The sequence below is a fragment of the Hemicordylus capensis genome, chromosome 6 (genome assembly GCF_027244095.1).
Source record: "Hemicordylus capensis ecotype Gifberg chromosome 6, rHemCap1.1.pri, whole genome shotgun sequence".
Classification (NCBI taxonomy): domain Eukaryota; kingdom Metazoa; phylum Chordata; class Lepidosauria; order Squamata; family Cordylidae; genus Hemicordylus; species Hemicordylus capensis.
In genome coordinates this window covers 4,698,432-4,720,067 of record NC_069662.1, presented here as the reverse complement: position 1 = coordinate 4,720,067, position 21,636 = coordinate 4,698,432, and the positions used below count along the sequence as shown (strand labels likewise).

Genomic DNA, 21,636 nt, shown 5'->3' with positions numbered 1-21,636 from the left:
AAACTAGGGTGTAGCAAAAGGGAAAATTCATGCTTGCTCCCCAAAGATCAGCTCTCCTCCCGCAGACCATGGTTGCATGCTCCTTCACTTTAAAAAATTAAATATAATATGCAGATTAGGCACCCGGATTTGGAAAGCCAGAATACGGCCACCCTACCTCAGTTTAGAAAACAGATATGTACTACAAATAAAGAAAACAGGGCTCTTAATGCGTGGCGAGGCATAGTATCGGTGGGCAGAGAGTGGTATCCCTGCAGGACAGAGTGTAGACTGCATAGGAACATAGGAAGCTGCCATATACTGAGTCAGACCCTTGGTCCATCTGGCTCAGTATTGTCTACACAGACTGGCAGCAGCTTCTCCAAGGTTGCAGGCAGGAGTCTCTCCCAGCCCCATCTGGAGAGACGAGGGTGGGAACTTGGAACCTTCTGCATGCAGGTGCTCCTCCCAGAGCAGCCCCATCCCCTGAGGAGGGGAATATCTTCCAGTGCTCACACTGTAAATTCAAATTCAAACCAGGGTTGACCCGGCTTAGCAAAAGGGATAATTCATACTTGTTACCACAAGACCAGCTCTCCTCCAAGGAGAGGAGAGAGAAATTAAAATATCACAAAATGACATAGGCAAAGTGGCATCACCAGCAACATTCCAGGTACTAGTCAATAGGTGCTCATAAACTTTCGTGTAGCCACAGTCTACCATAGATGCACTGGTCAGTTCAGTTCAGTTCTTTAATGTTACAGCCACAAGCCAAAACAAAAGAAAAAGGTTACAATTATATAACAATAAGAGTGTATATAATTAGAACAGGTTAGAATTAAAATTAGTTAAAATTTTCAACAAAATTGGAAACATAATGATAATAAAAATTAAAACAATAAAATGTCCTTATTAACCATCCGGTGGATGTATATTAATGGCAGCAGCACAGAATTTAGCCACATTAGATGTAATTAAACACTCTGAGTCCAAAAGCAACAAGGAACAATAAAATTTCTCCTGTCGACCGGGGAATTTACAAAGCAGAGGTGTGATAAAAGATTCATTAAAATCCGTATAAAACAGACAGAATAATAAAATGATGCACTAGTCAAGGGAAGGCTTACTGTATCTTGTTGCACTTTCCCCAGTGAGAAATCGAGAATATATTGCTCTTGTGAATACGAATACGGCAAATATTTATATACCGCTTTTCAGGAGAAGTTTGCAAAGTGGTTTACATAGATACAAACAAACAAATAAAATGGCTCCTTGTCCCCCAAAGGGCTCACAATCTAAAAATAATAAGAATAGAATGGAAGTGTTATTTCAAGAGAAGACACCTGGATTCCCCACGAAAAAGAAAGTGGGGGTGGGGGGTGCTTCCCATCAGTGTATGGTTGTCCAGCCGAAAACCCTCCAAATCTCCATCATCTGGGAAGCCCTTCACACTTTGCTTAGAGAGGAAGTGTAGAGAAATCGTTTCCCAGATAGGCAGCGCCATCTGGGGGCTAGAGGCTGTGTTGCAAGTCTCAAGGAACCCGATAGGCTGCTGGGGTGGGGTCCCCTGCCTGCCCCACACCTCTGCTCCTTGCAGCACACTGCTACATGCATTCAGGGTGCATTTTGCTTACATCCTAAAATCCCAAATCCGCATACACACAGCCTGCATCCTATTGAGCCCCTGGTGGTGCAGTGGTAAAACTGCCGCCCTGTAACTAGAAGGTTACAAGTTCGATCCTGACCAGGGGCTCAAGGTTGACTCAGCCTTCCATCCTTCCGAGGTCGGTAAAATGAGTACCCAGAATGTTGGGGGCAATATGCTAAATCACTGTAAACCGCTTAGAGAGCTCCCGCTATAAAGCGGTATATAAAATGTAAGTGCTATTGTAACAAGCAACCCTACTATATATATTGAAAAGCTATTCTTATAAGAAGACTCGTCTTCCACCCTTTCTTTGAGGTCCTCTTACAGTTGCAGGCAGGCAGCCACCCCTTTTGAACTGACTCACCTCACAAATAATGACCTTCCCCTCCCATAACATCTCGGCCTCCTCTGCAGGGGCTTGAATTTCCCCAGAACAAGACCCATTTGCCCAAGCAATGCACAAACGTGTGTTCGACCAGATACAAAGTTCCGGCACATTCCTCTACTTACTGAGCAAAGAAGTGGGGGGTTCTGATTTGAAAGTGGGGATTCTCTTGTATTTAGCAGGGGGAGAGGAACTGGCCCTGTCCAGCCAAAGCATAGCATCCCTCCAGGGGCTGTTGCTGGTGTCTGCGTTTTAGAATGGTAAGCCCTTTAGGGACAGGCAAGGAGACGTCTTCTCATCACTTCTGCTATGCTATGTAAACAGGTTTGCAAAAAACATTCTTTAAAAGTGCTATATTAATAATAATAATGATTAACTGTGATAGGGAAGATCCACAATTAATACAGTTTCCAAAAACACGTTGGAATAATAGACTGGACCCAGGCAGAGCTAGAGACGCTGGATCGTAAGACCTGGAAAAAAATGACCCTCAATCATGCTCTGCACCCCCGCAGTGATGTCGATAGGCTATACCCAGGGGCGTAACAAGGCTGGAGTGGGCCCAGAGACAAAATTTTAAAATGGGCCCCTCGCTGATACACACATACTTCACAATGTATAGTGCACTCACACTCACATCCCCATTATGCCAGCTTCTCTGGAAAACTCCACTCCCTCGCTTTAACCCCGTCCCTCCACCCTCCCATGGGGAAGAGCGCTCCCGGCTTAGAGTTGCTTTTGCAGACAAGGACTTTGCTGCATGCATGCAGCTTTGCTCCAAACTTGGGGTTGGCTTTTCCACGGCACCAAAGCTCTGCGGGTGTTGGGGAGTCATGTGACTTGCCTCGGGGGGGGGCTCGAGGCATGGGGGCCCCCAGGCAGCCGCTTCCCCTTGCCTAATGGTAGTTACACCCCTGGCTATACCTCCCTCGCAGCTCAGGTGGAAGAGGAATGCGGCAAGTCCATCAAGCAGTAAAGGAGGAGAAAAGAGGCCTTGAAGAATATATCAAGGACAGTGAAGAAGATGAACTTCAAATGGTCAAGAACGAGAAACTATTCAACACCAATGAAACCAAGCAGGCCTACAAGAAAGAACAAGTCAAGAACCGAGCAGAAAAATGGAAAAATAAGCCCCTGCATGTTCAATATTTGCACAATATAACTGGAAAATCAGACATCACCAAGACCTGCAGTGGCTTAAGAATGGCAACTTGAAGAAAGAAACAGAGGGTTTAATATTGGCTGCACAAGAACAGGCACTAAGAACAAATGCAATAAGAGCAAAAGTCAAAAAATCAACAACAAACAGCAAGTGCCGCCTTTGTAAAGAAGCCGATGAAACAGTGGACCGCCTAATCAGCTGCAAAAAATACAAGCTACCTGTAGCCAAAAATTGGTGGGACCATAAAATTGAAAAAGTGGTAGAAAATGAAGATGTAAAAATATCATAGGACTTCCAACTACAAACAGACAAACATCTGCCACACAATACACCAGATATAACTGTAGTAGAGAAGAAAGAAAGACAAGTTAAAATAATCGACATAGCAATACCAGGGGAGAGCAGAATAGAAGAAAAAGAAACAGAAAAAATCACCAAATACAAAGATCTACAAATTGAAACTGAAAGGCTGTGGCAGAAAAAGACCAAAATAATCCCAGTGGTAAATTGGTGCCCTAGGTGCAATTCCAAAACAACTTGAAGAGCACCTCAACACCAGGGGCCACAGAAATCACCATCAGCCAAGTATAAAAAGCAACTTTACTGGGAACAGCCTATATTTTGCGATGATATCTATAATAACCAACAATATTGATAATAAAATTCAGCCATCCCAGGTCCTTGGGAAGGACTCGATGTCTGGATAAAACAAACCAGTCAATAACACCTGTCTGACTGGGTAAACAAGAAATAATAATGGGCAGGAATTCCTTCCAAATGGCCATAGGAATGCACTGAATTTCCAAATACAGTGCTTGCCTATGGCCATTTGGAGGATTCCATGATTTTCAGTGGCCATTCTGCGACAAGTATTTTTATACCGCTTTGCAATAAAAGTCCCCAAAGAGATCCCATTCATTTTAGTATGCCCTGTACTTCTCAAATTCAAAGAACTTGATTTCAGCTCTCCCAAACATACAAAAATCAGAGGTGGCCGTGTTGGTCTGTGAGAAATACTGCAGTGTCCAAAAGCAACACTAGGGTCATCATACTTCTCTGTTAAGAAGACCAACAGCACAGAGCCGTTTGCAAACGGATTTCAGAGCGGGCTTTCGAAAGCAGGAGCGTGGCCAGAAGGGGGCGTGTCCACAGCTGGAGAGAGTGGGACCAAGTGGGCGTGGTTAAGAGTCTTGGGGCGGGGCCGAAGGAGCAAGAGAAGCTGCTGAAAGTTGTGCTGTGTTGTCTTGGTGTCAGTGTTGACACATCTGTCCCCAAAACATCAGCTCTGCTCTGGCTGGAAGCAGCCCTTCCCCCTTCACCTTGCGGCGGGTCTTTGCTGTGCCTCGGAGGCGAAAGGCGTTGTATCCAGTTCCCTATCCAGTTACCTTTTGCAGTTTTGTGTGTTTGGACATTTGTCCCAAGGCGGAGGATCCTGTATTGAGTGCGGGGCAGGAGTCAGAAAGGAAGAGGGAGGGAAAGGAGAAAAGGGAGTTGTTGCTGAATAATCAACCTTTCGTGAAATCCACATGAGATGCATGAGGGAAGCAGCTCGACAAGGCGTGCCACGCATTCTGCACATGCTCTGGAGCACTCTCGCCTCTTCGCGCGGTGCCCTTCCGGGATTGAAACCACTTGTGATCAACCGCGCGCCCAGGTGCCGGCTCAGCCCGAGGCACGACGAGCCCCGCCTCTCTCCCTTTCCTGTGGGTCCCTCCCCCTAGCTCAGTTGTGCTGCCGCCCCCGCCGCCGGGTCCTGTGGCAGTCTCCCCCCGCCCGTAGCAAGCAAGACCGGGCGGCTCTTACATCATTCAGGCCGGAGACGAGTGTGCAGCTGCAGGCAGCAACGTGGTGGAGGGGGCGGGGGGAGGTGTGGGGCGGGCGGGGGGCCTGACCCCAGCAGCCTATGAGCCGGGCGAGGGGGCCGGGCTCTGGGTCCCCTCCCACCCTGAAGCCCGGGAAGCGCTTTGTGCCTCCCCCCTCTCCCTGTCTCCTCCCCCTTCCTTCTTAAATCCGGCTCCCGGACGCCTGGGTCCATCCTGGGCAGCACGGGGCTCCCGGAGCGGGGTGCACGATGCCGGCGCCTTACACGCGGATTCTGGGGTGAGCAGACGCCTCCTCCTGCCTTGCCGCCCCGATCCCCCACCCTGACCCCTCCCTGCCTCCCTCCTCCCCATTCATTGAGGTCACCCCGCACCCTTCTCCCCGTGCCCTCGCCGTCCAGTCACCTCTCTCTGCCCCAGTGCCTCCTCTCTCCTCCATCCATGCAATCCTGCCTTTCCTCTTGATCCACCCCATCCCACCCGGATGCACCCTGCTTTTGCCCACCCGCCTCTTTCGATCTGCCAATCTATCGTTTCTGACCAGGGGAGGAGAGTGGAGAGGGATGGAGCCCCTCCGAGAAGAGCTGAAGGTTTCGTGTTCCCTCCCTGGCAGCATCTCCAAGACAGGGCTGAGAGAGATTCCTGCCTGCAACCTTGGAGAAGCCGCTGCCAGCCTGTGAAAACAATACTGAGCTGGATAGACCAAGGGTCTGACTCAGTATATGGCAGCTTCCTAGGTTCCTATGAGTGATGTCCTATGAGGGTCCCAAGCATGGGACAAAAGAGATTCCCCCACCCTTTAAACCCCCTTAATATATTGGCCTGAATAATCTGCCTGAAAATATGATGAAAGGACATAATTGTAGCACCCACGTAATTAAAGCTCCCCATCTCTTTTCTGCATTGGGTGCCCCCTGCCCCAGGTGAATATGGGATGACATGCCCATCCCACTTTTCTCAGCACTGCCCCTGCCCTTTCTCACATCCTTCTGTGTTCCTTGCTGAATCTCAATGTCTTTGATTGTCCCATACCTCCTTCCAGATTCTCCCCACCCACCCTTCCCATCTGCCTAATGCAGAAGTTCTCAAACTTGGGTCCCCAGATGCTGTTGGACTACAACTCCCATCATCCCAGCCACAGTGGCTGGGAAGGATGGGAGCAGCAGTCCAACATCTGCAGACTCAAGTCTGCGAACCCCTGATCTTTGTTTTCTTTTTTAAAAATAACTTCTTATTAAAATTATCTCTCGCATCACAATATTAAAGCAGAAAAGTAACCAAAAAAGTTCCTTTATGTACATGTGATTTAACCATGAGCAAATCATACCACTATTCAAATACTTAATGACTGGCATGGTACTCTAAATTGATATAATTTAGTCATCATTGCCTAATTTGAGATTAGCCTGGATCTCTTTATCTCTCTCCCGATTATCCTGGTCTCATGTCTGTCCACTCCTCCAGATCTTTCTCTCCCTCTTTCTTTCTTTCTTTCCCATGATGCCACTATCCATTTCCACCTTCTCCTCTCCAAGACCCACTTGGCTGCACAATCCATGTTCTTGATGGAATAAGGCCCAGTCCGGAGAGGCCTGGCCCAGCTCTGCGGACTTCTGGGAGACCCGGGTTGTGTGATGGTGCCGAAAGGGGCCCTCGCGTGGAGCTGTTTGGGGAGAGAAGAGCTTTGGCCAGGGACACAACAGCAGGGCCCTTGTTGTCATTTGCAAACACCCTTGCTGGAGAGAACATCCCCGGCCTGACTTCCTGCTGCTCCCCGCTCTCCACGTCACCCACTCCCTCCTCCCTGGGGGACTAACCCCCCTTCGGCGACAACCTTTCACCCACAAGAGGAAACGCCAGTCCTGAACCAGTTCACGGCTGCTTTGTTTTTCATTCTCGTTTATTTCCTTTTAAAATGCCCCAGCCCAAATCAACAGGACTAATCCAGGTCCTAGAGAGGAAGCAAGATTACCGCCTCCCTCTGTTTTCAAACTGCAATGCCAGAACTAATCCAAATTGTCATTCTGAAACACCTGTGTTCGAATCCATCCTCTGCCTTTAGCCGCAAATTCAGCCTCATTTTCCTCTCTGTGAAATGGGAATGACTGTGGCCTACCTCGCAGGATTGTTGTGCATGCAGTGAGGCTGCAGTGTAAAGCAAATCTGCAAATGTAATATGCAGATACAGATAATTAATTAGGAATTGCCCCTGGCAAATGTGTTCTTAATTAAAATGAAAGCCAGCAGGATGCAAAGTGCAGGGAGATCTGGGTTCCAATGCAGTGTAAAGCAAATCTGCAAATGTAATATGCAGATACAGATAATTAATTAGGGATTGCCCCTGGCAAATGTGTTCTTAATTAAAATGAAAGCCAGCAGGATGCAAAGTGCAGGGAGATCTGGGTTCCAATCCTGTTCTGCCACGCAGTTGTCTGGTAGCTTTAGGCAAGTCACACTTTCTCATCCTCAGTTGCTCCAGATGCAGAAGAGGAGTAAGTGCCCAACATGAGCAAGTTATTATGAGGAAGACATCATTCAAAACAAAACAAAACAGTAAAGTGTTTTGCAAATTAAAAATGTTGCAAGAATCATATAAATCGATCCACCCACACAGTTAACATGTGAGGCAGGTCATGAGTCTTCCTGTTTTGTGGGCGAGGAACTGAGGCTGGGAGAAAGTGACTTGCCCAAAGCCACACAGTTGAGTCAGTGGCAGAGGGATAAAAGACGAACGCCTAAATTACGCTGGCTCCAGCGAGAAGTTCTAAATCACAGGGAAGGAGTCGTTTGTGATGAGCAAGGACGCCCGGAGGACAGACTCGTTTTCCTCTTTTAAGATTGGGGGCTCAGTGAGATTGCGAAGGAGGAGGAGGAGGGTGTTGTGCTAAATTTGTGGCTTTTAACAATAAAGTTAAGAAACTTCCCTGGAGCAACGGAGAGATGCCAAATGGGAGCGATGTGGGGGAGGGCGCCGTGTCTGTCTGGGAACAACATGTTTCCTTCTCTGGCCTGTGCCCCCGGAGGGCATGGCCAGGACCTCCCTCCCTGCTCTGTAGAAAGACTCGGGTGAAAGTCCACGCCATGTGGCCATTTGCTCTGCCACTTGGAGCCCGCCCAATATGGCTCCACTCCCTCCTGGGCAATCGGCCAATCCCTGGAGGCGAGGGGATGTGAGCCCTCCCCCACCCCCCAAACCCACCGTGCAAGGGTCAGGGAGCGCTGTGCATGCACACACGGCCACAAACAGCTTAGCCAGCCTGGGGCCCAGCCGTCCCAGAGAGATTGGAGGGCCGTGACTCGGAGGAGCCAAAGGTCAGCCCCGACTTGGCCGCCAGAGTCTTGTGAAGTGGCACTGCTCTCATGCCTGGGTGTGCAAGTGGGCCCCTGGAAAGGATTTGGCATGGGCCCGGCAGAACCCCGGGCCAGATTCTGAATCCAAATTGGATGTCGGTTAGGCCGAAAGTGGGCATTTGTGGGCAGCAGTTTGTATGCTTGCTGGGCTGGGGGTGGGCGTGAGGGTGGGGACGCGCGCGAGTGCTGGCACGCCTCTGCACGCTTTTGCTGGAGTGCCAGGACGTGCGGCTACATGCTTGGAGATGCGGGTGCATGTTCAGATACCTTGCGTCTGCGATTCTGTGCTTTGAGAAAGGCATTCCGAGGGGTGGCGTTCCCGGCCAGAGGATGCACACTTGGACACCCCCACATCAACCGCACCCCAGCAGAGAGAATGCACAGCTGGAGTGTGGCTTGTGTGCGGGTGTGTGTGTTGAGTTCATGGCACACAGAGCTGAATACTGGCTACTACTAGTCATGATGGCTGTGTGGCACCTGTAAGAAGACCCGTTCATATCCATACAGGGGAGGAAATCAATCTGGGAGGGCTCTTGCCTTCATGCCCTGGTGGTGAGTTCCCCAGAGGTCCCTGATTGGCGGCTGAAGGAAGCTGGATGGTGGACCCTTCGTCTGATCCAGCTGGGCTCTTCTGATGTGTGTCAGTGCTATGCATTGTGGGGAAAGCCTGCAAGGGCTTGTGGGATACCTTCTCTGCTTAGCTCATTCCCATATAGATTGAGCCAGAGAAGCTCCCTTGTCCTGAGTCAGGCCATTAATCCATTAACCTTAATACATCGGCTGCACAACATCAACCCTCTAGCTGCTGTTGGGCTACAATTCCCATCATCCCTATTAGCCACTGTGGCTGGGGATGATGGGAGTTGTAGTCCAACAACAGCTGGCAGGCTGCCCTGGTCTACATCCAAGGTGGCCTACCTGAGGCTCCCCAGGTTGGACCACTAATCCCATCAACCACAGATGCAATTTATTGCAGCTAGGGTGATGGGAATTGTAGTCCAATGTTCCCTCTAAGAGGGGTTCCCAGATTTTGTTGACTACAACTCCCAGAATCCCCAAGCAAAAGCCACTGCAGCTGGGGATTCTGGGAGTTGTAGTCAACGACATCTGGGAATCCCTCTTAGAGGGAACAACCACAGCAGAGAGCCTCAGGCTGGCTGACACTGACTGCAGGTTACTCTCCTGGATCTCAGATGGGGGATTTCCCCAACCTACCCAGAGATGCCAAGGATTGAATCTGGAGCTTTCTGCATGCAAAGCAGCTGCTCTGCCACTGAGCTCTGACACCTCTCTGGGGTGTCTGTTGCGAATTCTGGAGGTAGATTCCCTCCACGCTGTCCCCAGTTCTCTCCGGAGGTTTCTTTTTTTCTCTGCAGCAAAGCTTCTTTTCTGTGACAAGTTTGGCTTGAAAGGGGTTCCTGGGAATGGCTGCGTGGATGAGGCCTATAGAAAACTGTGCGTTGGACAGCACACGCTGAAACCTATGCCCAGCTTGGGCATGTGTCCTCTGGTTTCCATGGGGGCTTCCAAACTCATGTTCATGCTTGCCTACTTCTGGAAATCCGTGTACTTGCAGATAGGCGTGCAAATTTTCACTCTTTTTTACAGATTCACAATGCCCTACTAGGGCACCCAAAGCGGTTTGCCTACTTGTGTGGGCCTGTATGCTCTTGATGCATGCTCATATCTCCTAAAAAATGTTCACACTCCTGGGCATTGCTCAGAAAAGCATGAGCAGATTTATGCCTTCATATTTATGCATATGGGTACCTCATGTGGTGCATGGTGCAACCCCTCACACTATCATTTGTACATGAGCTTATACGTGACTGACGTTTGCACATGTTCATAACTGATTCACACGTTCACTCTCGTACATGCCCACAGGCAGCCTGACGTTGAAGTGCAAGCAAATTGAGAAGGGGATAGACTGTAGCTGTGTTCTTGTGGTATCTGAGAGGATCGGTCAGGTTCCTCTCTGTGTTGTCTCTCTTCTCCTCATTTTGCCAAAATGGCCGCACCCCGGTTCACAGTCTCTCTTTCTCTCCCTCCCCTTCCTTACAGTCTTGGAGCTTCCTCTCTCAGGTGCTGGTCTGCAGCCCCGGTGCGCTGGGCCCACGCCCCACGCGTGGTGCATGGAGACCTTGGCAAACTCTCAGGACGTGTGCAGGAGTTTGTGGACCATGGGGTGCGGCTCTGCCAGCCAGCCAACATCCACATCTGTGACGGGACTGAGAAGGAGAACGGCAAAATCTTGAACTTCCTGGAGTCGGAAGGAGTCATCAAGCCCCTCGTCAAATATGAGAACTGGTGAGTGCCTCCAAGGGCGAGATATGGGGGCTGGGTTCGAGGAGTGCTCTGGGGAGCCACCTGCTGGTGAACATTTGTGTTGTAGCCCCAATTGTACCATCTCATCACCCTCAGTGGGTCACATGGGCGTCCGGAGAGGGGGCAGGAGGGGGAAGTTGCGGCCTCCCGGATTGAGCCAGTCCCCATTTAATTCAATGGGGCATATTCCCGGATTGGGGTGGGTGGGTATTGGTTTTCTGGCTTTACCTGCCCCCACTCTCCGAAAAAGACTTGTGGATGCCCTTGCTTGGTCGTGATGTCCCGTATCCACAGCCTGGGAAATGCTGGATCCAGACATTTCGGAGCGGCAAGAATCTCCCCCTCACTTTCTCTCTGCCTTCTTGCAGCTGGCTAGCCAAGACTGACCCCAAGGATGTGGCCCGGGTGGAGAGCCGGACAGTCATTGTGACCGATAACCAGAGGGAGACGGTGCCCATCCCCCCCACAGGGGTCAAAGGGCAGCTGGGCAACTGGATGAACCCCCAAACATTTCAGGAAGCCGTGGACGACCGGTTCCCTGGCTGCATGAAAGGTGAAGAGGAGGCAGCGGGCGGGATGGGATGGGCACAGAGGATGTCCTAAGGGGTCTTTTCAGTCCACGGTAGGAGTGGCCACCCTGAGGCTCTCCAGCTGCAAATGCAGCCTGGGATGATGGGAGTTGTAGTCCAACCATAGTTGAGGAGTCTCAGGTTGGCCACCAAAGATCCAGAGAGTAGAAGCTCCAATCTGGACCTCGGTTTGGGGGGTCAGGCAAGACCAGTGGGGAAGGAGATATTATTGAGCCCAGTCAACTTTTCTCTAGCCTTCCATTTAGTCCCATTTGTATTTTTTGAAGTCAGGCTTGCTCAACTTAGGCCGCCCAGCAGTTTTGGGACTACAACTCCCATAATCCCCAGCCACAGTGACCAATAGCCAGGGATTATGGGAGTTGTAGGCCAACATCTGCAGAAGGGCCAAACTTGAGCAGCCCTCTTCTAAGTGCCAATTCATCCCTCCTTCTCCAGTATTTCTCCATCCGTCCATCCATCGATTGGCAATCATGGATGTGCACCTCCTTCCATTCCCATCTGTCTACCCCCATTTGTGCTCTGCCCACATTTTTTCCTTCCCACGATCCCTTCCATCTTTTCCCTCAGGCCGCACCATGTACGTCATCCCCTACAGTATGGGCCCCATCGGCTCGCCCCTCTCCAAGATCGGGATCCAGCTCACGGATTCGGCATATGTGGTTGCCAGCATGCGCATCATGACCCGCATGGGCACTGCGGTCCTCCGCACCCTGGGTGACGGGGAGTTTGTCAAGTGCCTGCATTCTGTGGGGCGGCCCCTGCCTCTGGAAGGTACGTGGTTTCTCCTTGGAGTGTGGGGGAGGGATGTACTTCTCTCAGGGCTCCCCCCGTTGTCAGAGATGAGCCTCCGCCTTTAAACTGCTGCTCAGGTCCCCTTTTATAGCATCCGGTACTGCCAGGGCCTCGGTTAACCGTCATGCCAGGTCCTCTGCAGAGTGAGTTCTGCTCCTCTGCAGTTAACGGCGAGATCTTCAATGCAGAACAGTGTGCTTCTACTGAGGATTTCCTGGTGCATAAATCAAAGAGCAGATTGCATAGAAAACTGGGCAATATGGCACACTTTTAGTTCTAAAGATCCCGATTTGGTGCCAAGGGCCCAAATCTGCTAATTAATTAAGGAAATTAATTAAAGTAGAGGGGCTCAAGCACTCCTCGTTTGTTGTTTGCGTGTATTCGTGGGGTTTCTCCGGAAGACGTACTGTCTCTTACACCCATTTTTGTCCATCTCTGCTTCCTCGGTCTCCCTTGCCCCATGCAGAAGAACTGGTGAACAGTTGGCCTTGTAACCCTGAGAAGACCTTAATAGCACATGTCCCAGAACGCCGAGAGATCGTGTCCTTTGGCAGCGGCTATGGGGGCAACTCCCTCCTGGGCAAAAAGTGTTTTGCCCTCCGGATTGCCTCTTGCATTGCCAGAGATGAAGGCTGGCTTGCTGAACACATGCTGGTAAGAGGAACTGGTGGTGACGAGGATATTTGTGTCCTCTCCCTGTGAGGAGAGAAGAGCAAGGCCTAGTTGCAGGGCTGGTGAGGGAGGATCCTGGGGGTCAAGACTCCTGCCAGTGGCTAACTTGTAGCCCAGCTCCAGCTGCCTTACTCTCATCCTGGAGCTGGTTACTGATGTTGCTGCCTGCACATGCTCAGAGGTACTCTTTATTATTATTTGCTGAGCTCTCCCACTGAAAACAGATGCCTGGCTCCAACTTAGCCCTGCTCACGAGTTTGTCTCCTAACAACAGGGAATGGAGCCCCTTTGGTTTGCAGCAAGGGATTGTGGGAGCCAGAAGTCTTCGGCTGGGGCCGAATGGTGGTGGGAGGAAAGGAGAAGTTGATAGCCAGGCTTGGGAGGAGGGAGGGGATGGCTGGAGCCGTAGGCCCCAGGCCAAAGGACAGTGGGTGTTTACATTGTCTCGGAGGGATATTTAACGAGCAAATATTAATTGGTTAATGAGTGACAGAGCCCTGCTGAAATCCTAAATGTGGAAGGGAGAGTCTGACGCACAAGCGGAGGGAGGGGGAAGGTGGACGTGCAAAATCCTTCAACAGGACCCGGAGGACATTAGCCCTTGTGGAGGGGCAAGTGAGGGGACTCCGATGTGCGAGTGTGTGGAAACAGCAGAGGCATGAAGCAAAGGACTGTGGGCGCTTTTCCTGAGGCTACAGGCTCTCGTCTAGAGCAAGGGAGACCAGCCTGAGGCCCTGTAGCTCTTGTTGCACTACAACTCCCATCACCCCTAGCTGTGATTATTATTATCTTATTTATTTATTTATTTATTTATTTTATTTTATTTATTTATACCAGCAATTATTACCTAAGATTTCTTTAATTAAGTATTTGTATTATTCATTAAAAAAAAAAAAAAGCCCTACTGACTCATTAATTGGAGGCACTGTCAGGAGGTTGGGGCCGGGAGATTAGTGATTAAAATATAGAGATGCTGAAATATGTTTATGGCCCTTTTGGTTGTTTTGAAACCCTTATTTCCTTATTACACTGCCATCACCAAATTAAATCCTCATTTGGGTTTCTAACACTAACTTCTGTATTGCGCCCGAGTGGTAACGTGGGGAGAAGTTAATAGACACAGCTGAAACTGTTTTTAAAGTTCCAAACCCAAAGCAAAGAAAATGACTTTATTCTTTTGTTTTTTTAATTGTACATTTATATTTCACTCTCCCTCCAAGGAGCCCAGAGCGGTGTACTACATACTTAAATTTTTCCTCACAACAACCCTGTGAAGTAGGTTAGGCTGAGAGAGAAGTGACTGGCCCAGAGTCACCCAGCTAGTCTCATGGCCGAATGAGGATTTGAACTCGGGTCTCCCCGGTCCTAGTCCAGCACTCTAACCACTACACCACGCTGATTCTTGTACAATAGCTTCAGTGGTTTCTGATTCACTACAATTTAGGGTCAAACGGGTAATGGTTTCTGCGTCAAAGTAACATCGGCAAGACTGTACACTAGCTCTGATACTCTGAACTGGTACTCCAACTCGGGCACTTCTATAAGATTGTGACAGTACATCGACAAAGGCCTTACTTCCAAGTTGCTGAGGTGACTCTTTAGAAATAAATAACAAGCTTTAGACTTGCAACGCTTTTACTAGGATACAACCTCCCTGGCTGTATATCCTGTGTAATCAACCAAACCCTCCCAGTATTTACATTGGATAGTCAAGCTTGCTCTACAGGAGTCATGCCAGGTGTGTAAAACCAACCCACCAACCTCCCAATTCCACCCTCAGTCCAGCCCTAGAGACCCTAAACAGAGATCCTCTCTCTAGCCCTAACTGCCCCTCTCTGACCCTGCCAGTTAACTCCTGCTGAATTTTATTGACACCTCTTCACTCTGTTCCAAAGCCAGAGGGATTCTCTCCAGAGGAGGTTCCTAAGCTGAAAATCCTCTTGACTGACAGTGTTTACTAGCCAACTGCCACAGGCGTCTTTTTTAATCAGAAGGTGTTTTAATTGACTGATTAACTGGTTTATTTAACTAAATGCCATACTAGTAATTTTATTTTGGGAGGCTGAACATTTTTGTATGCATTTTGGCTAGCGTTTATTGGTAAAGGACTGCCTAGTGTGATAGAGTAAGGTTCTCCTGCAAAGCCCTGTGGGACATTTTTTGGGACAAATCTGTTTTTGATGGGAGTTGGGGGGCGAGTGTCTGTTGCAAAGCATGATGGGTATTTTGGGGAGGGAAGCTGCAATTGATAAGAGCAGGCCACTCAGTCCCAAGTATCTTAGGCCCCCTGAGTGCCTGCCTGTGAAGTTCCTGTGCCTTTTACCCGCTCTTCATGCTTCCTTTCAGATCCTGGGGATCACAAACCCAGAGGGGAAGAAGAAGTACGTGGCCGCAGCCTTCCCCAGTGCTTGTGGAAAGACAAACATGGCCATGATGAACCCCACCCTGCCTGGCTGGAGGGTGGAGTGCGTGGGAGATGATATCGCATGGATGAAGTTTGATAGCGAAGGTGAGTCTGGAGCCAGCAGGGAGCCACAGGACCAGCCCAGACACTCGGATAAGAGAAAGCAGAAGGACTTGGCATCTCTCTTCTGAAGCTAGAAGTTCTCATGTTGTCATGAAAGGCGGCGTGGAGCAGTGGCTGGTGTGTTAGGTTTAGGCTTAAATCCTTGGTCAGCCATTAAGCTCACAGGGGAACTAATCTGCCTACTTTCCTTTCATTATAATCTTAATTGATCATTACCATCTTCACAAGATAGCCCACTTCAGTCTTAAACATTCACAGGTCCGCCATATTGAACTGGTGTGGATGACATCATCACAAACTATGCTATTGAGGTATCCCTATGTGTCACTCACTACAGCTGTAGCAAATTGGGTTCAAATCATTTAGGCAGTCCACAAGTTAGCCCACTTGCGCCTCAAATGTTTATGCATCCACCATCTTCTTGGGGTGGATGGCATCAGTGCAAGCTATGCCACTGAGGGGTCCGTACAGTCAGGAGCGGCTTCTCTACACACACCGTTTATCTGTTTCTCAGCTGGCTGTCTCTTTTCTGGTTTCCCCCCTCCCCTCTCTTGCCCCCTGTCTCCTGACCCATGCCCAGTGCTGTCCAACAGAGAGCTTCCTCTCCTTCTGTTTCCCCCTCCTTGTTTCCCTCCCTCTTCGCTCTGACTCTGGGGTGGTCGGTGGCTCCATCACCCACGCTGCACTGCTCAGCAGCTGCGCAGTCCAAAGATTTCACACTCTAAAGGCAGTCAGGATATGCTTGATTTTTTTTTAGCTTTTTTAGCCCAGCAGATTCGACTAGACTGGAGTTCCAAGTCTACAGGCTCAAGTGCGCAGGGAAAGGAGGGGGGATGGGGTGGGGGTGATAGCAAAATGTATTGTATAAACTGTATGGAGTAATGGGAAAAGGACATTTGGAGAAACAGAAGAATCTGCAACAAGATATATCTATATCTATATATTTATCTAAGGAGTACCCGTCGCTAATCCCATGTGTGGCAGCTCTCGCGAGAGTTTGAGAACAAGCTGCTGGCAGGGGGAGAGGAAAGTGCTGGCGGCAGCAAAGACAAGATACAAAATGGCGGGAGGGGAGAAAACAGCGGCGGGTGGGCAGGGAGAACTAGAGGTGCAGATGCTTCGCGTCCGGCCCAGCTAGTATATCTAGGAAAGGCAAGCCAGTTTAGGACAGGACAGGACAGGAAAGAAAGAGGCTCAGCACTTTCTCCTCTTCCATCTTGTTTAGGTTGCCTGCGTGCCATCAATCCCGAGAATGGCTTCTTTGGGGTGGCACCGGGTACATCTACCAGAACCAACCCCAACGCCATGCACACCATCCAGCGGAACACTCTCTTCACCAACGTGGCCGAGACCAGCGAAGGGGGCGTCTACTGGGAGGGCATCGACCAAATGATCCCCTCAGGGGTAACCATCAGCACCTGGCAAGGGAAGCCCTGGAAAATCGGCAAGTATTTCTGCGACCTGTTGCAAAGGACCCTGCGTACAGCCAAGCATTGTGGGTAGAACCGCACACAGAGCGAAAGCACTATGTTGAGGGGAAGATGTCTCCTGCAGAGCACCATCAGGAATTTTTAGAGATTAAACTAATTTGTGTACACAAAAAAGTACAAAAATTTTCTTATGCATGATTGCAAAGTGACTTCTAGAAAAAAGAGAACAGTTTATTAATGCTTTTGGATTTAAGGGTTTAAAAGAGAGTGGGAGGGGGAAGAGGGGGGGAGAGAGAGAGTATTGCATCTGGCAATATAATATTTTGCCTTAAAATAGGGGTTCCCAACCAGATGCTGTTGGACTACAACTCCCATCATCCTCTGCCACACTGTGGCAGGGGGTGATGGGAGTTGTAGACCAACAACATCTGCAGACCCAGGGGTAGGAACCCTTACCTTAAGAATAATCATCAAGCTGCTAAGGACTCAAGTTTTGGACTTGGGAGCAGATGGCATAATTGTTCTTATCTATTCATGAGGTGGCCTGTATGTTTTGCATCGCTTTCTGTCTCCCACACCTTTCTGCTTGGCTACACAACATCTTTTGCTGAGCGAGGTCTTGGGTGCACTACATCCCAGATCCCGTTTGCAGTTCCAAGGCTCAGCCCTACGCAGATGAGAAATGTTAACAAAGAGGAGGGTGCTTCTGGTCATGTGCAGAGTGCCTTTCCCTTCACGGCTGGGTAATCACATGAGCTTCCACACATTGGTGATTTGGACGAAGGGCTTCTAGGGCAGAGGATGCATCTTCCAGGGGCTTCTAGAGCTCCAGTAATCAAGTCCTGTTCAGCAATCGTGTACCCTTCTGGGGTAACCCCTGATCCCTTCGTTTTCTCTCCCCCAGGTGACAAGGAGCCTGCTGCCCACCCCAACTCCCGCTTTTGTGCCCCAGCCCGCCAGTGCCCAATCATGGACCCAGACTGGGAGTCCCCCAAGGGCGTCCCTATTGATGCCCTCATCTTTGGGGGCAGAAGACCTGCAGGTAAGCCCCTTGCCTTGTGTTTCTCTGCCCAGATTGCATCAGCGGGAGTGACCTTCTTGCATCCCCTTAAATTGCTTCCCCACAGGTGTGCCCTTGGTGTACGAGGCCTTCAACTGGCGCCATGGCGTCTTCGTGGGCAGTGCCATGAGGTCGGAGTCCACCGCAGCAGCTGAACACAAAGGTGAGGAGTTTCTCAGTTCTGCTGGTTTATGGGATTCATCCCTTAGACCTGGCGGTATGTTCCTATAGCCTCTCCTGTTCATGGCTGAGACCCAATAAGGCACACTGTGTGTATGGAATTGGGGTTCCAAGCAGCAGTGATCCCTGTAACAGGGATTCCCCGATGTTGTTGACTACAACTCCCATCATGCCCAGCTGCAGTGGCCTTTGGCTGGGGATTATGGGAATTGTAGTCAACAACATCTGGGATTTCCTGTTATAGGGAACACTGCCCAGCAGCCAGGATCCAGCACATGCTCTCTCCTATGCCACAAGGGCTCCCTTTCCATTACAAACCTGGTTGCCTGAGCTCTGTGCTCCAAGGGCGCCATCTAGGCTGCAGTACCCACATAGATGAACACTCTGTCAGCTGACTCCAGTAGCCAATCCTGGCCTACCAGGCCCTATAAAGCTCTGGCCCTAGTGGACTCTGCTCCTTAGTCCAGGCCAGTTGCCTCTTGTGCAAGGACCCTGCTGTTGTTCTTGCCTTGGATCTTGACCCCTGCCTGCTTTGGACCTACTTCCAGTTCTTTTGACCCTCTGTTGCTACATTGGTACTTAACCAAATGTACCCATGACAGGATTTGTGTTTGTGTCCAAAGGGGGCTTGGCCTCTTTTCTTTTGGTAACCTCCCCTCAACTACTGTTCTTGAAAGCTGCATGATTTTGGTTAAAATTGCAGGGGGTGGACATGTGTGAAGGTTATTAAGGGCACCCCTCACTTAATGGTGTAGCAGGGAAGTAACCAGCCTAGAGAGCAAGAGGTTGCTGTTTTGAATCCCCACTGGTGTGTTTCCCAGACTATGGGAAACTCCTCTATCGGGCAGCAGCGATATAGGAAGATGCTAAAAGGCATCATCTCATACTGTGCAGGAGATGGCAATGGTAAACCCCTCCAGAATTCTGCTTCTAGTTCTCTTGCGCTGTCTGGAAGCTATCCCTTGTCAGGGCCTGATAAGACTGGAGATAAATCATGGTAGTTGCTGAATTCAGAGATCAGTTGGCAATCAACAGTGGAGTGGTGAACACAAAGGTTCAGGTTGGGAGCCAAGTTTCAGGAAAGAGCATGGTGAAGCTGGTGCAAAGGGAAGTCAGCATGGGAGTAATCTATTCTGTATTGAAAGATGCTTCTGACGCTTGTGCACACAGATGGTGTAGTTTGACACACACTCTCTCCTGAAATTCTTACAGGCAAGGTCATCATGCACGACCCATTTGCCATGCGTCCCTTCTTTGGTTACAACTTTGGTCGCTACCTGGAGCACTGGTTAAGCATGGAAGAGCGTAAGGGTGTCCGTCTTCCCAAGATCTTCCATGTCAATTGGTTCCGGAAAGATGCTGCCGGGAACTTCTTGTGGCCGGGATTCGGGGAGAACTCTCGGGTGCTTGACTGGATCTTCCGCCGTTGTGATGAAGAAGATAGTGCCAAGGAAACGCCCATTGGGTACATTCCAAAAGATGGTGCCTTAGACCTGACAGGCCTAAACAAGGTGAACTATCAGGAGCTTTTTTCACTGCCTAAGGAGTTCTGGGAACAGGAAGCGCGGGAAGTGAGGCAGTACCTGACAGAACAAGTGAATGAGGACCTGCCCAAGGAAGTGACGAAGGAATTGGAGGCCTTGGAGGCACGGGTGAAGAAGATGTGAAGGACCTGAAAAAAAGAAATCTGACCAAAGACACATCTTCTGTATCTCCTAGGGGGAGAGGGAGGAGATGACAGGGAGCTTGTTTACAAAATTTCCCTTCCCTACTTCTGATGGTTCTCTAGCCATCAAGAGTCAGCCATTTTGTTCCCCTGGTCATGAGGCAGCCATCTTGCTTCCTTGGCAATATGAGCTGTACACATATTCTTTATATGAGTCAGTCGTCTTGGTTTTTTGATACATCTGCTTTTATCTCCTATCTCTTGTCCCACTATTGTGCCCTGGTTCTAGGAAAAGGCAGTGGAAGGAATCTGTCCTCTTGTTCCTTCAACTATTTGTTGGTTCTCTTTTGCATCTATGTTCTTGCCCATGTCCCACCCATTTTACCAAGTGCTTTTTAACCTTTCGCAGAGCGTCTTTTCCTTCTCACAGAAGACCTGACTTTGGAGGCTGCTTATGGGAAGGGGGTGATGCAAAAATGTTTGGGGAAACACAACCTCTCATGCTAGCTTAGTCTGTATACACAAATCCCAACTTGCCTTCACTCGGGCATGAATGTAGAAGCAGTTGCCTTGGTAGTTAGCTGTGATGCCTGTTGAGTTATTTCAGGGAAGCGGCCAGGGCTGACAGCAATAGAAACTGTGGCATTCTCAAACAGAGGCTGGATCAGAGGCTGTCTGTCAGGGATGCTGTAGCCGTTTCCAGCACTGAGCAGGGGTTGGACTTGGTTCCCAACCTGGCCGCCTCCAGATGTTGCTGAACTACAACTCCCATCAGCCCCAGCTACAAGGTCTTGGGTCCAGGTTGGAAACCACTGGTCTAGAAGATCACAGTCACTTCCAACTCCAACATTCTATGAGATCATCATAATGCAGATACCATTTCCTCAGCAGAACCTTCAAACTGTGTATGTTGTAGCTGTTAATCAACTGAGCAGTTGGTGCTAATCCATAATGTTTAGGTCCATGGCAAATGCTGACACTGACTGGAATATGGCACAGGCCATACTGAGTGACTGTATATGCACAGTTCCATCCTTTTGAACTACCCATTAAATGCATAATGCTTCCTTCAGAATCCATTCCAGAATGTTTCTCATTATCTAAAGGTAACTAAGAATTCTCCCAACAATTGCAGTGCCTACTACCCCTAGTTTGCAATAAGACCTCGGTCTGGTTTTCCCTTTCTTTTCAAATCCAAGCCCTCTCTTTTCTATAGTTCCCTGAATGGGCTATCAGATCACTGTGGTGTGAAACCAAGGTCAGCTTATGGGGATCTTTCCAGTATCATACGTTCTTCTCCAGAGCAATCCAATGTGTACTATAATACACGCCACCCACCATCACCTGGTCTGATTTATGATTTGTCAATTCATGGAACAAATGGATAACAACATCCATTAAAGATGGAACAATTGGATAACTCCATTTATGTCAGGGAGTACATTTCAAAAGTCCACGGAAACATTTGAAGTTGCTTGGTTTTTCTTTCTTTATTGCAATGAGATTATAACAATGCATTTAACATGACTGAGGATAGTAATAATATATATGAGTATAACTGGAAAAGAAAAGAAAGATCTCTTAACCATAACTTAAACTTAAGAAACAACCAACACAGGAGAAAAAGAAACGGGGCAGGGGCACACACACCTTCTTCTAAGGATATGTATCCTGTGTTTCAAAGCATAAACAATTCATTAAAATCTGACCAAATAGCTAAAAATGCCTCTTCTTTACCTTGCCAATGGGGTGGGGAGAAACAGTTCAAATGCTGACAAGGAACACATGTCAGTTATGCAAAGTTGCAGTTCAGGAGCAAATTTGTCCTCCAGTGTAGTATTATAATCCTTTTGGTGACCCCCCACCCCAAGTACGAAGAATCCACAATTCTTGATATAATGATAGATTGCATATGCTGGGGATGTACCCCAACAAAACATGAATGTCTTTGACAGGCAATGAATGCTGCAATGTTATGTTAACAACCTTATAAATCTCAAACCAAAATGGCACAATAACTGGACAGGACCAAACCGTATGCATAAG

At 49.1% G+C, this 21,636-nt stretch overlaps 1 protein-coding gene across 1 annotated transcript; it reads left to right on the top strand.

Moving 5' to 3' along the window:
* Positions 1-5,157: 5,157 nt before the first annotated feature.
* PCK2 (phosphoenolpyruvate carboxykinase 2, mitochondrial) lies at positions 5,158-20,669 on the top strand. The gene is made up of 10 exons (XM_053263172.1): positions 5,158-5,274; positions 10,410-10,655; positions 11,042-11,226; positions 11,831-12,034; positions 12,522-12,709; positions 15,074-15,236; positions 16,480-16,698; positions 17,589-17,726; positions 17,812-17,907; positions 19,137-20,669. The coding sequence occupies exons 1-10, from the start codon at positions 5,246-5,248 to the stop codon at positions 19,589-19,591; spliced, it is 1,923 nt and encodes a 640-aa protein (XP_053119147.1). The 5' UTR covers positions 5,158-5,245; the 3' UTR covers positions 19,592-20,669.
* The last annotated feature ends 967 nt before the right edge of the window (positions 20,670-21,636 follow it).